Source organism: Pundamilia nyererei, unplaced genomic scaffold (assembly GCF_000239375.1).
Source record: "Pundamilia nyererei isolate P.nyererei 1_Seehausen unplaced genomic scaffold, PunNye1.0 scaffold00300, whole genome shotgun sequence".
NCBI classification, from domain to species: domain Eukaryota; kingdom Metazoa; phylum Chordata; class Actinopteri; order Cichliformes; family Cichlidae; genus Pundamilia; species Pundamilia nyererei.
In genome coordinates this window covers 411,149-424,029 of record NW_005187701.1, presented here as the reverse complement: position 1 = coordinate 424,029, position 12,881 = coordinate 411,149, and the positions used below count along the sequence as shown (strand labels likewise).

The window sequence follows — 12,881 nt, the reverse complement described above, 5'->3', positions numbered from 1 at the left end:
GTTTTGCTCCCTTTTGTAACAGTAGAATCCCAAAGTCATCACATTACACATATACAATACCTGTACACTGCCTCTCACAAAACTTACTGGCTTGTGGCTTCCTTCGTATTTGTGGCTCCTGCATAAATATGAAGGATGATCTTAAAATGTTGTTACCTCCTGAATGCAATAAATGAAATCTGTTAGGATGAAGAAAAATAAAGTCTTGATAATAAGCCACGTTTCGGGGCACCTCTTCTTTGTCCAGACTAGAAGAAATGTTTTTTTGTTTGTTTGTTCTCTGAGTTTCTTCTTATTTCTAACCAACTTATAACTTTCCTATTATGACAGCAGCTTTGCTAAAGCAGTAAAACAGGTTTGCTCACGTGTGCCCTGAATTTATCCAGCTGGCAGAAGAGCTTCACCTTTTCACATGCCAGTGTCAATGATTGACCTCTGGATGGCGCCAGTAAATTATTTTCTAACGAGGCTTTTGCTGTGACTCTCTACCTCTTACTACAATATCACGATTTTATAATAATATTTCACAAAAATCTGAGTTGAAGGTAAAAGGATGATAAGCTAATGAGGGCATTTTTCAAAGGCATTTATGTGCTTGTGCAATAAAACATATTTTTTGTTCTGAGCTGCACAACGTGGTATATTTCATTCCTCCACTGGTCTTTTATTGTCATTTTACTGAAATAACATGATGGGAAATTTTGATAAGGAGTAAATTTGTTCGAATTGATTTTTTGAAATGTGGAGTGAATGACCTACTTTGTTCTGATGCAATGCTTACTCACTTTCCCAAAGGGATCAGTGAAGCACTTAATTCACATTACTGAGTGTACATCATCATTCTTAAACTGTTGAGCTGCTCCATGAGTTAGTTTTGCATTTCGTTTTACTTCCACTATTTTCAAGGATAGGTCACTGGGTCAAACCTGCAACTTTAAAGGTTTTTTGGTCAGTGACCTCTGGCTAAAACTATTGTGGAGAAATGCCTGTTTGTCGACTCAGTAATCCACACATCCAGGAACAAACGGAGCACATACACTGTTTCTTTGCTCCCACCTGTGAAGAAACCTACATCTGGTCTCCAGGGTGACCCACCTCATCTCAACAGGATGTAGGCATTAACACACAGTAGGTGTCTCTCTTCTGCATGCTCTTCAGCAGCTCTGGTTAACAAGCAGTCTGTTTCCTCTCTGAAACCTCAGTCACTCTTGATGGGGTATGGGTCAAACTGAGGAAACCATGTTGGCTCATAGTTTCATGAAATGTCTTTAGGTCAAGTAATTAATATACATAAAAGTTTGATGACATGTACATGTGCACCTGCTGATCTCTGTTTCATAAACACTTATTTAAGATACTAAATAATTACACTGCATGCATCTTTTCCTAGTTTATCTCAAGCATGATGAAATGAGGGCCAAGCCCCAGCATAAAATAAATATTATATTGTACATAGCAGTATATAGTAGTCCAGTATATTTGAACTGCGAGTCATGCAAAGCTGCTGTAAAGAAAAAAAATATGCGGCTCGAGATGAGCGTCCAAGGTTCCCTTTAATAGCAATAATAATGCAGATGCTCGTTTTCACCACAACTTATATTAAACACACTCAGAAGAAGAAAAGAGTTGGCAAAATGGGGCGACCGTGGCTCAGGGGGGTAGGGAAGCGTATCTGTAACCGGAAGGTCGCTGGTTCGATCCCCAGGCTCTCTGTTCTGGTCGTTGTGTCCTTGGGCAAGACACTTCACCTACCGCCTACTGGTGTTGGCCAGAGGGGCCGATGGTGCGATATGGCAGCCTCGCTTCTGTCAGTCTGCCCCAGGGCAGCTGTGGCTACGTAGCTGCCTCCACCAGTGTGTGTGAATGCGAGAGTGAATGAATAGTGGCATTGTAAAGCGCTTTGGGTGCCTTGAAAAGTGCTATATAAATCCAATCCATTATTATTTTTAAAAAGAAACCCTCTGGATCAACAATGTTCTTTCTGCAAAATTCGTAGCTTTGGTTTCACTTGATTTGTATCATTACAAAGTATTTGGTATTCACTGTAGGTTCAAGGGTTTGGTTTTGATATCATCCCAGTTCAAATAAATCTGACAACAAGATCTTTTTGCTTCTTAGTGAATATCATCAGCTACAGTTACTCCACGAAAATACACTTACAGTCGGTCCAACATCACAATAAAAGTCAGGTATAGCTTTAGAATACAACACCCATCTGCTGCTGTGTACGACCTCTGCATGCTGTGTTTTGCAGCAATACAAAAAAGGAACTTGATGTTCTTCTGATGCTTTAATCAAATGCTTGCTGAGTGAAAGTCTCCCCTTTGTGTCATGAAGGGAGAGTGATGGTGATTGCAAACTGCTGTGTGCCATCTTTGCTTCCTGTTATAGCCTCAGCTGTGCAAGCGCATGACAACAGTTAATCTCTTTAAGAGTTTTACAGATTTTTTTTAAGTTAGTTTACCCTCCTGTGCCATTTGTTATTGCTATATATATTAGCTATGTGTAATGTACTAATCCAATCTGACATACAAAAGTGATTAAATGATGCTCCACAAAGGCAAAGAACTGTGGGAGTCTTCAGCTCTGTCTCTCTTTCCAGGACAGAGGCTGAGATCTTCCCATTTGAAACACTAGGAGAGGAAAACATTACTGTTGAAGAACAGTGTGGGATGAGACTCCGGAATGGAGGAGGAATATTTTCATTCCAGTAATAGCAATGTGATACTTTAAGAATGTTTCCAGCTGAGCAGTTGGAAGCAGCACCTCCTGCAAGACCGAGCTTTCTTTTGCAATTAATAAAATATATCGAAAATCACCTCGATGAGAAATTTGCAGCTACTGAACATCACCCAAAAATCCTACCAGTGATTTCCTTCAGCTGCGTGAATCCAAACAAAGGTGCTTTGTATTTTATTTTGGCTTTAATTAAAAAAAGATTGAGTAGCTAACACACATGCTCCATTAGAGATTTCTACTAATTTGTCTCTCCAATAACTCCACTGTTTTGGAAAATTTGAGTTATAGCAAAAAAAGCCTCATAAATATTTACACTCATACAAACGTACATCTGTAAAGAATAACACTAATTGTTGGGAGTTGTTTTGTCTGTTTCCTGTGGCAACCTGAGATTTGGAAATCCAGGTCTGTGTGTGTTACTTTTATGAGTCTAATTAGTGATGTACTTGCTCACTCTCTGCCTCACACACACACATTCCAGTATGAAACTCCCATTGCTATGTCTTAGTTAGTTGGTTGTTTTGAGGTTACCACGGCATCCAATGAATTACACAACATGCATACACATTTAAGCTGATAAACAGCTTGAACTTTCATGTTAAATTATGTCATTTGCCTGTACGTACAATAGCAACCTTGTTGTGTGTTTGCAGAGATTTTTCAGGCCACTTTGAGAACATAAAGGAAGTGCAGTTTGTTTTTATAGCTCAGTTCATTCTCACTGCCAATTCAAAGTGTTTTACATGTAGGCGGGTAGAAGAACAGAGCAAAGTGCATTAAAACAAGAAAAAGATTACAAGATTTAATAAGAAGAGAGCACTAGCTTTCATTTCACTTCACTTACGGAATAATAACTTTAGTGACGTGAATCCTGGAAAATATCATATACAGTGAAAGCAAGCAGGCCCCTTTGAGAAAGACTGTGATGTGACAGCGTGGAGGAAAAGCCTTTTAATGGAAATAGAGCTTCAGCAGATCCAGGATTAGGGTCAGTGACTGGTGGGGTGAGAGGAGTGTGAAGACAGGGAGTATTGGCGACTGTCAAGCCTTTGAGTCGCCGAGCAGCTGAATAGGGGAATAATGTTGACGCGCCCGCTGTTTAAAACATTAGTCAAAGTTCCAGGTTAAAACTCCTTTATTTGTTATCAAATCCTTAAAATCCGTAGAAAAACAGTGATCAAAAACATTCCAAGCTTGAGCGGTCAGCAAAAGTCGACCTCCCCCATCACCCACTCATTCACAAAATTTCCCTCGGGCTGTGAACAGGTGATATAGCAATCACTATTACTGACACCACGTGACCCAAAGCTACGCCTATCCACAACAGGGAGAAAAAGATCTGAGCAGGTTGATGTGGCCAATCATCTCAAATCAGGACTTCTCTTCAGCTCCTGAGTCAAAGATTTCTATGGAAAATTACAGGAAGAGGGCACAGATTGAGATAGCTGTATGAAGTATGCTGTAAATGCACAGAAAATGAAAGAAGGAAGTAGGAAGAAGAAGTGCTCAGCCCGTCATAGGGTTTTCCACAGTAGCCAAGGCTTATGGCAGTATAACTGTTCATTTACATCAGATTAATTATCAGAAGTTGAATAGGTCTGTTTTGCTTCTCCACGAACTCCTGATCGAACAGCAGTCATACGCTAAATGCTCCACTCAGTTCTCCGGCCTGTTGTCAAACTTTTGGTGCTACACAGAAATGCATAAACATAATTTATTATCTTTGTTTCCCCAAATATGATCCTCTGCGAGCTGTAAAGTTGGGGTTTAATTGCAACTAAGTTGCAATCAAAATGTAGAAAAAAATAAAAATAAAAATAAGAAAGAGTTGCTCAAGACAAATCAAATCTTTCTTCGTTTAGTCTCATCGACTAATAAATGCTTCATATACAATACATATGTTATTCCTTACCAAGACCAAAACAACGGCACTTTGTAGCTTGTCATCTTTCAGCGATACACAATCTTTTCAACATTTTATCACATTTTCTGTCCCCGTATGTTTTTATGCAGTGAGCACAAAAAGGTGTGTATGGAAACCCACCAAACTAAACGCTCATACAAACATGACCAAAGTCTGAAAGACTGAGGTCAGCCAGTGTAAAATCTGGGATCCCAAAGCTCAGGCAGTTTTTTCTACTCAGGGCTTTATGGTGTCACTGAGAGGGGATATCCCTAATACAGTTTTCACAGCACAGGAGCCAGTGCCACCTGCTGTTTGAACCTTCTGTCTGCACCAGTAGAAAAAAAGAAGAAGGCTGGCCTAAAGGAAAGGTGTCTTTAAAAGGAGAAATGCTAAAACAGTTAAAATAAAAGAATAAGGGGTTTTAAATGAGCAGAGTAGGTTTCCTCGGCCCTGTTACCTCAAATGCATCATATTTGATTTGAGTTTTTATGCAAAATCTGAGTAAATGACATGATGAAATTAGCAACAAATTGTGCAATGTAATAGAAATTGGTACAAATTAGAATACAATTAAAACAAATTGGTAATCGTATCTTTAAGAACAATCGTCATAAGAAGGTTCAATAAACACTCCATTTTCCAAAAAACTGAATTTTCTGTGTATTTTTTAAAAATTTGATTTAAATGATAAATGGGTGTCAGATTGTCTTTGTTAGATCATTTTTTTCACTGCATGATAAAAATGTTGAATGTAGCCTTTAAGGGATAGATGATGTTTTGTGATCTATCAATATTTTTATTGAAGTTGTCAAATGAACGAAATTGATGTCAAGTGCGCGCAAAGATCTGTTTGCACGACGACATATATGCAAACAATCGTAAAATTTGCTTGTCTACCTATTTGATAGACGGCATGGATCAGTTAGATGCAACATTTTTAAAAACGGTCTGGGCCTCTTGACTGTTTCAACTGTGTCGCTGCTAAAACAAGCAGAGGAAAAGCATGTATGTCAACAAGTCTTAACTCAGCTCTGATATCAAGCTTTACTGTGTTGAGGGAACTAGATTATACCTCGGGCACTTGTTTTAAAGCCTGTTAGAAACAACTGCTGCGCTAGGTGTGAAATCTCTATAGGGACTTGTGCTAACCCTGTTTGAAATCATCCTATGTTTTTATTGAGATCATTATCACAAATATTGCCTTTGACAGAATCAATTTCCTTGTTTTGTGCTCTGTGGTGCCATATCGGCTAAATGTTACATTCTGCATTAGCGAATCCCTCTTTACAGGTCCCTGCACGAAATAAAGCAGGAATGGAAACTGGTGCAGGAAATTGGAAAGAGGGTTCCCGTTGTGCTGCAGAGACTGCTGTGCCTACTGCTATTTCCTCGGAACATGCCGGCCGTGTACAGCTCACCAGATGTATGTGTGCCCTCCAATAATCCTCTCAGTCCTTGAGGGGAAAATTCTGGTCAGGCGTGTAATACAGCGTTACCCATAACTCTGCTGCTGCTTCAGAGCTCAATTACGCTTTATTGTTGGGACAATGACCTGGCAGTAGTCTGGCGTTTGGCACCTTCAGTCCATCTTGGCTCGTTCATCATGAGGCCTGGTTGGCTTTGGCACTTCAAAGGACATGCGGCAGTATGCACACAGCAGCTGGTATACAGCTTGGTGTTTCTCTGAGGCTTACAGACTGCTCGCTAATGTTTACTGAGTGCCAAAACCAGTTTAGAGTCTCTGCTGATTATAACACTTAATTTTCAGAAGTGAAAAGGGAAACATGAGTTACCACAGTCTGGATTTATTTAGACTTTTCTTCTGAATTTGCTGTCAACAGACAGGGACACAGCCATAATATGAGAGCAGGACTTTTATTAAAAAGGGAATTACTGTAATATTGTACTTGTATGCAAATACAAAGTCTTCTCACAAGCCAGGACTCTATGTAGTAATCTGTGATGTCTCTACAAAAGTATAAACTCAACTTGTGAGTGTTGTGTACCTGCTCGAGGGTTTGTACAACTTTGTCTGGCAGGTTGGAGTCTTTGAAAATCCTAATTAGGTCTGACTGTCTGGCGTGCCACTGGTCTCAGGGAAACAATTAGCAACAGCCCCAACATGACAGGATGTAGTGTGCCATTCTCCCACCAGGCTTACTCACCCTGCTGAGGAGAACCTGTGCAACTGCCTCCTCATTCTGCAAAACAAACTAGCAAACACTTTCAGGATCATCAGGTAGGAGAGTGATTTCATTAGTTCTATGAGAGCCTTCCTGCACAGAATAAAGGTATATACCAAATGCTGCACAGCTGTGTGCTGTAGTATCGCCTCCTTTTCCCAGTTATTGGAGGTTTGCACTGTGGTGCCAGGGAGCTCTGTTCATTTGAAATTCTGAAATGAAGCTATTATAAAAATGGCAACAGGTAACTGCAGAGCACCCCTGCATGTTTTTCTATAGGAATCGAGATTATAGAAGCTCGCAAACAAGTGGTTGTTTTGAATGAATCAATTAGCCCAAGAGCGAGTATCTGGGTAAATGAAGAGTGAGTTTGAAGAATCACCTTCCCCCTAAAAGTTGATAGAGTTTGGAGTAAAAAGGTTTTTGCCACTGATACATGTATGTATGACTTCAATGCTTTAATTTGCTGTAATCACAGAGCTCAAGATTCAGCAAATGGTTACAAAGACAAATAATTGCATGAAGGCCAAAACAAAATGTGATGGATATGACTAACACTGTCACTGCAGCGGCCGCCTTCACATGCCATTTAATCGCACCACTCCGGCTCCTGACCTTTGCTACTTGTCATCTCTCGCTAGTTCCCTTTCACAATGCAACAAAGACAAAAATGCAGAACGTGGAAAAAACTGAAACCCGGTTACACAAAGAGTTTTTATTTTAGAGCCGATTGAATCCAAATGACTCACAGATTGACTCATATACCATTCACTGCCTCCGCTGCTGCAAATGTAAGACAGAGTCAAATGAAGTTACTCAAAAGGACCTGTAGACATTTTCAATAGCTAGCCAAAACCTGATTATTTACACAACTTTAAACACAGACATTTAAGCCTAAATCCATCAACCCTTATTTGATCCATTATTGATACCTGCAGTATCAGTTAAACTATAAAATGACTAAACTTTGGTGTCCCGGGAAAAGCAAGTCTTATCATAGTTCTTTCTTTGCATAGACCTCCAACAGACTTCCAACAACAGAATGAGCTACTCCTTAGGTTAGCAAGTAAGCGCTTGTAACTTAGTAAACTGGCATCATCTGCCAGAAATATGCAGGTCACGTTATTTAATCTCAAAGCATCAATTTCCCTTAATTCAACCTCACTGAACTTCTAGCACGGTTCTTTTGTTTTACTCTGACTCACAGGCAGTGCTTTGGTGCTTTGCTCTACCACAAACAGAAACAAAGCACCTACTGACACACATGCAAGAAAATACTGGAAATGAAGCATTTTGTCATCTGCCTCAACCAGTCATGCCAGATGGCTGCATTGAACCCAATTCTGACATTATTTCCTGTTAGAAGGGAGTTTTTCCTTCCCACTGTCGCCAAGTGCTTGATCATCTGATTTGGGGGATTTTCTGTGTATTACTTTAGAGTCTGTACTTTACAATATAAAGCGCCTTTAGGCGACTGCTGTTGTGATTTGCTATAAAAATACAACTGAACCGAAGTGAATCGAATCAGGTCTCACCAGCAATCAGATGTCTTGAAATCATTCAGCAGTTATTTTTGGTTTGTACTGAGAAATTATCTGAATTAACTCTAATTTAAGCAGTCAGTAGGGCATCTGCATCAAAATCCTTAAAAGGTTTCCTGACTTTCTTACAATTTTTTTTACCTATTATTTATATTTCTACTATTTTATTTGCTACTGAGGAATTATTCTATAGATTTCAATTTTGAATTCTTTGAGAGTCTTTTGCTTATAATGTATTAAAACACACACACACACACACACACAAACACACACAGCTAACAAGAGCTCAGCTGGACATTTTGACTAAAGCAACTGAACAAATAAAACTTCCTGTTGCAGCACGAAGTTTAACCCCACTGTGAGCAACAGCTTTCTGCTCAATTACCTTTACTTGTTTGAAAACACAATCAAAATGTTTCAAAAGGGCTTTAAGTTAAAAGTGTTTTTAGAGAACAATGACTTTAGATTTCTCCAGGGACCTTAGTAATTAGGAGGTAAGAGGTATGCCTGCCCAGGTGGATTTCACTGTTGACTCGATTGCATGGTGAAATTCCCAGTAGGCGTTTGCTGTTTGGCTCCCAGCATGTGCTGATTTCAATACAATATCTGTAAAAACCGCTTCTTTGAAACGTATACGTATGCCTGCTTCACCTCAATTGGTTCCAGACCAGACTGTTTGACATTTGCCTGTCTGTTAAATCAGTGCACATACTTTGTAGTGAAGCACTTCTGTTATTAGCAAAGGAGGTGGATGATTCGGGCTCTTATTCGTAAAGGTCACCCCCTCAGGCAATCAGACATGATTTGTGTTTGAGTGCATAGATGTGTGCATCTGTGCAGGAGACTGTCTTTACTTTAATAATAGAGTTTTTGTTACACTCGAGATGACAGCTTACAAAAACACGGCTACAATTTAGTATTTTATTGATAAGCATAATGTCACCCCTCACCATGCAAAGACATCCATCTGTACATTGTCTTTACCAGTTATCCAGTTCAGGGTCGGGAAGAGACTCAAGTCTATCTAATGCTAACGATTGCACCACCATGCCAACCCTGTGCAGTAGAGTTTAACAACAGAGGGTTATATTTTACCTTCATCACCCGAAGCAAAATTTAAGACATTGCTTATATTGGCTCTATAAGCAAATATCTTCATCTGCAAAATGCTGGTTGCTTTCTTGGTTTTTATTTGTAGACTCTTGTAGTCCATGTTGTATTGCCCAATCAGATTTCAGCAGGTCTGATTAGTATTTAAACAAGGGGAAGCAGAACAGTGCTTCTGGATCAGAGTATCTGCTGGCCACACTGGCAGCAGATTGTGCATATAGCATGATGGCAAGCTTAAAATGCAAGCTGGTTATATTTAGCACACATACAATGACAATGGACTCCAGGGTGTTGGTATAAGTCAGCAGGAGCAATCTCATCGTGAGCATTTTCAAACGTCCAACTTCATAAGCAGACGCAGATTGTGTTTCAAACCTGAATAATCCTAAATACACGATGTAGTGCATTTTAATTGGCTTTTGAAGTCAGATAATTTAAAATAATCATGATAAGGGGTAACTTTACAAACACAGATGCACTGAGAGTTCATGCCATTTGGTGTTTTTATGTTTTTCTGCCTTTCTTATCTCAGTGTGAATGGAGAAGTAGGACATAATTAGAGGGTACAATGAGAGCTTCCTCGCTGCAGAGTTTCTTCTTTGTTTAATCTTTAACATTTTAATTTTTTATTATTTTTTAATGAAGGATCCGTCTATATATTTAATAATGGAGTATTTTTGCAAGGTTATGAAAACAGGCATATTAGGCCTTGAACACTCAGTGATCTGTCTGTTCTTGAAATTCTACTTCTCTGAACCATCAGGACCATATGTCCCACCCAGATCTGTACTGTACACACTAGCAACAAAGGCTGCACAATGTGACTGTTTATCGTGTGGGTTTAAGTGCACAGCCCCTGTTATGTAATCACTGATAATCCACTGTTACCACAGTAATGCTGCTCACATCTGGTGTGGAGATTGCACTGCACTGTGACAGCATCAAAGCGTCTTTCCCACTTCACTGTCATTCCTCGAGTTCTCTTTATAATGGATCAGTGTTGTTAGTAGCTTCTGTTTATCACACCGTCACAGGACGTTATCTGTGCCACAATGTTCTTGGTTCTTTTCAGATATTTCTTAGCAGCATTACTGTGCAGGCTGGCAAACAAGCATATAGTATGGAACAAGCTCTACAAAGCTTTGACTTAAAGCTTAAAAAAAGGCATTCTATATGTCATGTTTCACGTTTTGCACTGGTATTGGGAGGGGGTGGAATTTGCAGGAATAAGCGTGGATGCGCCATTAGCGTGGATGAACACGAGGACAAAGAACTTAAAAGGGGAGGGTGTTTATGGAGGGATACACCACAAACCAAGCATCTATGTTACTGGTTAAAGCAGAAAGGATGGAGCCAGTGGTGACTCAGGATCATGGGTTCAGCATTTGTAGTCTGAAAGAGGAACTGGATTTGAGTTGGGGTTGTAAAATGGGATAAACTGGCGTGTACGCACCGTTACAGGAGAAAGCGTGTAGGGCGTGATCTCTGTCATCAGAGCCATCGTTGGTGTCAGGAGATGTACGAAGGATCGCCAAAGCCACACACATTTGCACTATTGCAACCATGCTCGGCTTGGATTACAGGATTGGCTGGTGTTTTAAGGTTTAGATACCATTAATCCCTCTTATCCACTTGCTGCACCTTAAACTGACGCAAAAAGATAAGCAGTATAGCAAGCAGTTAATATTTACTGGTGGTTATCCCTTCTTTAAACATCAAGCAACAGAAAAGCTACAACAACCAACAACACTTATGTGTGTACAGCGAATTACGCTCTACACCTCCAGTCATTCAGCATCATGTTTTTAAGGCAGTAAACAGCAGTTTTGACTAAACATTTGAATGCCACGTACCGTGATTGACATTTCTATTGCATTGCACTGTATTATACTCTGCTCAGGGTTTTTTTGCATCTGTTATCTGCTCCCACACAGGAAAAAAACCCTGAATGGATGGCTTTGTTACACATTTATACGACTCTGACATTTGGTTAAAAAGTGAAAGGTGAAGAGCTGCTCCTCTGGTCAAGATGTTGAGTAAAAGCCCCATCACATCTAAATTTTGCTGAAAAGGGGAAAGAAACCCTTCCTCTTCAAGACCTCTGCAAACTCCTCGGGGGATCGGCGTATTTTAACCCAGATCCTTCTCGCTGTGATGCAACATTGCTTATTATTATTAGCACCTTACTGCCTTGATGTTGCACAAATAAGCGACACACAATGATGACTAAGCTTTTAAAAATAAAATCTACATCTACGTGTGTTTTTATAATGGGGAAAATGTTCTGTCCAGTAAGACGAGTTTGTTTACCCATTGTTGTGCAGCTATCTGATCACAACTGTTTCATAACCAACGAGATTTCAATCAAAAGAGCCAAAAATAATACAACGGAACAAAAGGATTTACATGTTTACATATTTGAGATGCCTTTCCAGTGTGTCATGGTCCCCCTTGTCCTCCAGGTGGAGACTTGGCTTGTGCTCTCTGTCCTCTACCTGTATGAATGTGGGCGTGGCTATGACTAACCAGTCTCTTACAGTGTCAGCGTGGTCTTCTGATTTCTAGAAAGCACAACTTTTCAGTGCAGCACCACCACTACTTGCTGGACTGTTGTCTGATGTGTGGTAGTGTAGCTTTTACATATCCGGGATATGGAGACCTGAACACAAAACACACAACCCCAGGTCTGAAGCACAAACGGAAGCCTAGGTATTTATATACTTGCTCTCTACGTCACACCACACTTAGTTGGTTTCCCTTTCTAGCTGCAAAAGCATGTAATTTCCCGTCAGCCTGCAGCCTAGTTTTACACTGAAGTCTGGGCCTCTCTTATATAAACCAATATAATCAGCATATAAGCATTTAAGATTATATATTTATTACCTAACACTGCTTTACATACCTTATATGAATCCTTACTACTCACCTGGCCTGAAACTCTGGGCAGCGGAGGTCCGCCCTGCAGAAAGAGAGGAGCAGCTGTGTTTCCTGCTGGATCCTGTTGTGACGTTCATTGTTACTGCTCATTTTGAAAATTCTGTTCATTAAAACTGATAAACTTGTCAGCTGTTTCCTACATCTGAATACTTTAGTGAAACCTTGACACAGTTACCTGAAGGGCCGCTTGACTGTGCCTGGCTGACAGGATGACTGCTTGGTGTTTTTTTGGGGGGGATACCATCTTATTTGATAACAAAATAAGATGATATGTCACATAAAACTAATTCCTACAACTATTAAAAAATATCTGAGATGTAGCCAAAGCTATGAAAGCATGATATTTATCATCTAGACTCACAATGTGCCTCAGGACTGTTTCATCAATCACATGTTTATGCCCACGATTCATAAACTCCTTAAATGATGTGTTTTATCTCCTTTAGCATGCCTACGATGCTCCAA

At 39.9% G+C, this 12,881-nt stretch overlaps 1 protein-coding gene across 1 annotated transcript in view; it reads right to left on the bottom strand.

Annotated features, from left to right (window-relative positions):
• The window catches only part of LOC102208310 (lactase-phlorizin hydrolase-like), a 29,806-nt gene extending 17,300 nt beyond the window's left edge, over positions 1-12,506 (bottom strand). The window contains exon 1 of the mRNA XM_013915413.1: positions 12,406-12,506. Within this exon, the coding sequence (XP_013770867.1) occupies positions 12,406-12,506 (101 nt within the window). The remainder of the gene's footprint in view (positions 1-12,405) is intronic.
• Between the last annotated feature and the right edge of the window lie 375 nt (positions 12,507-12,881).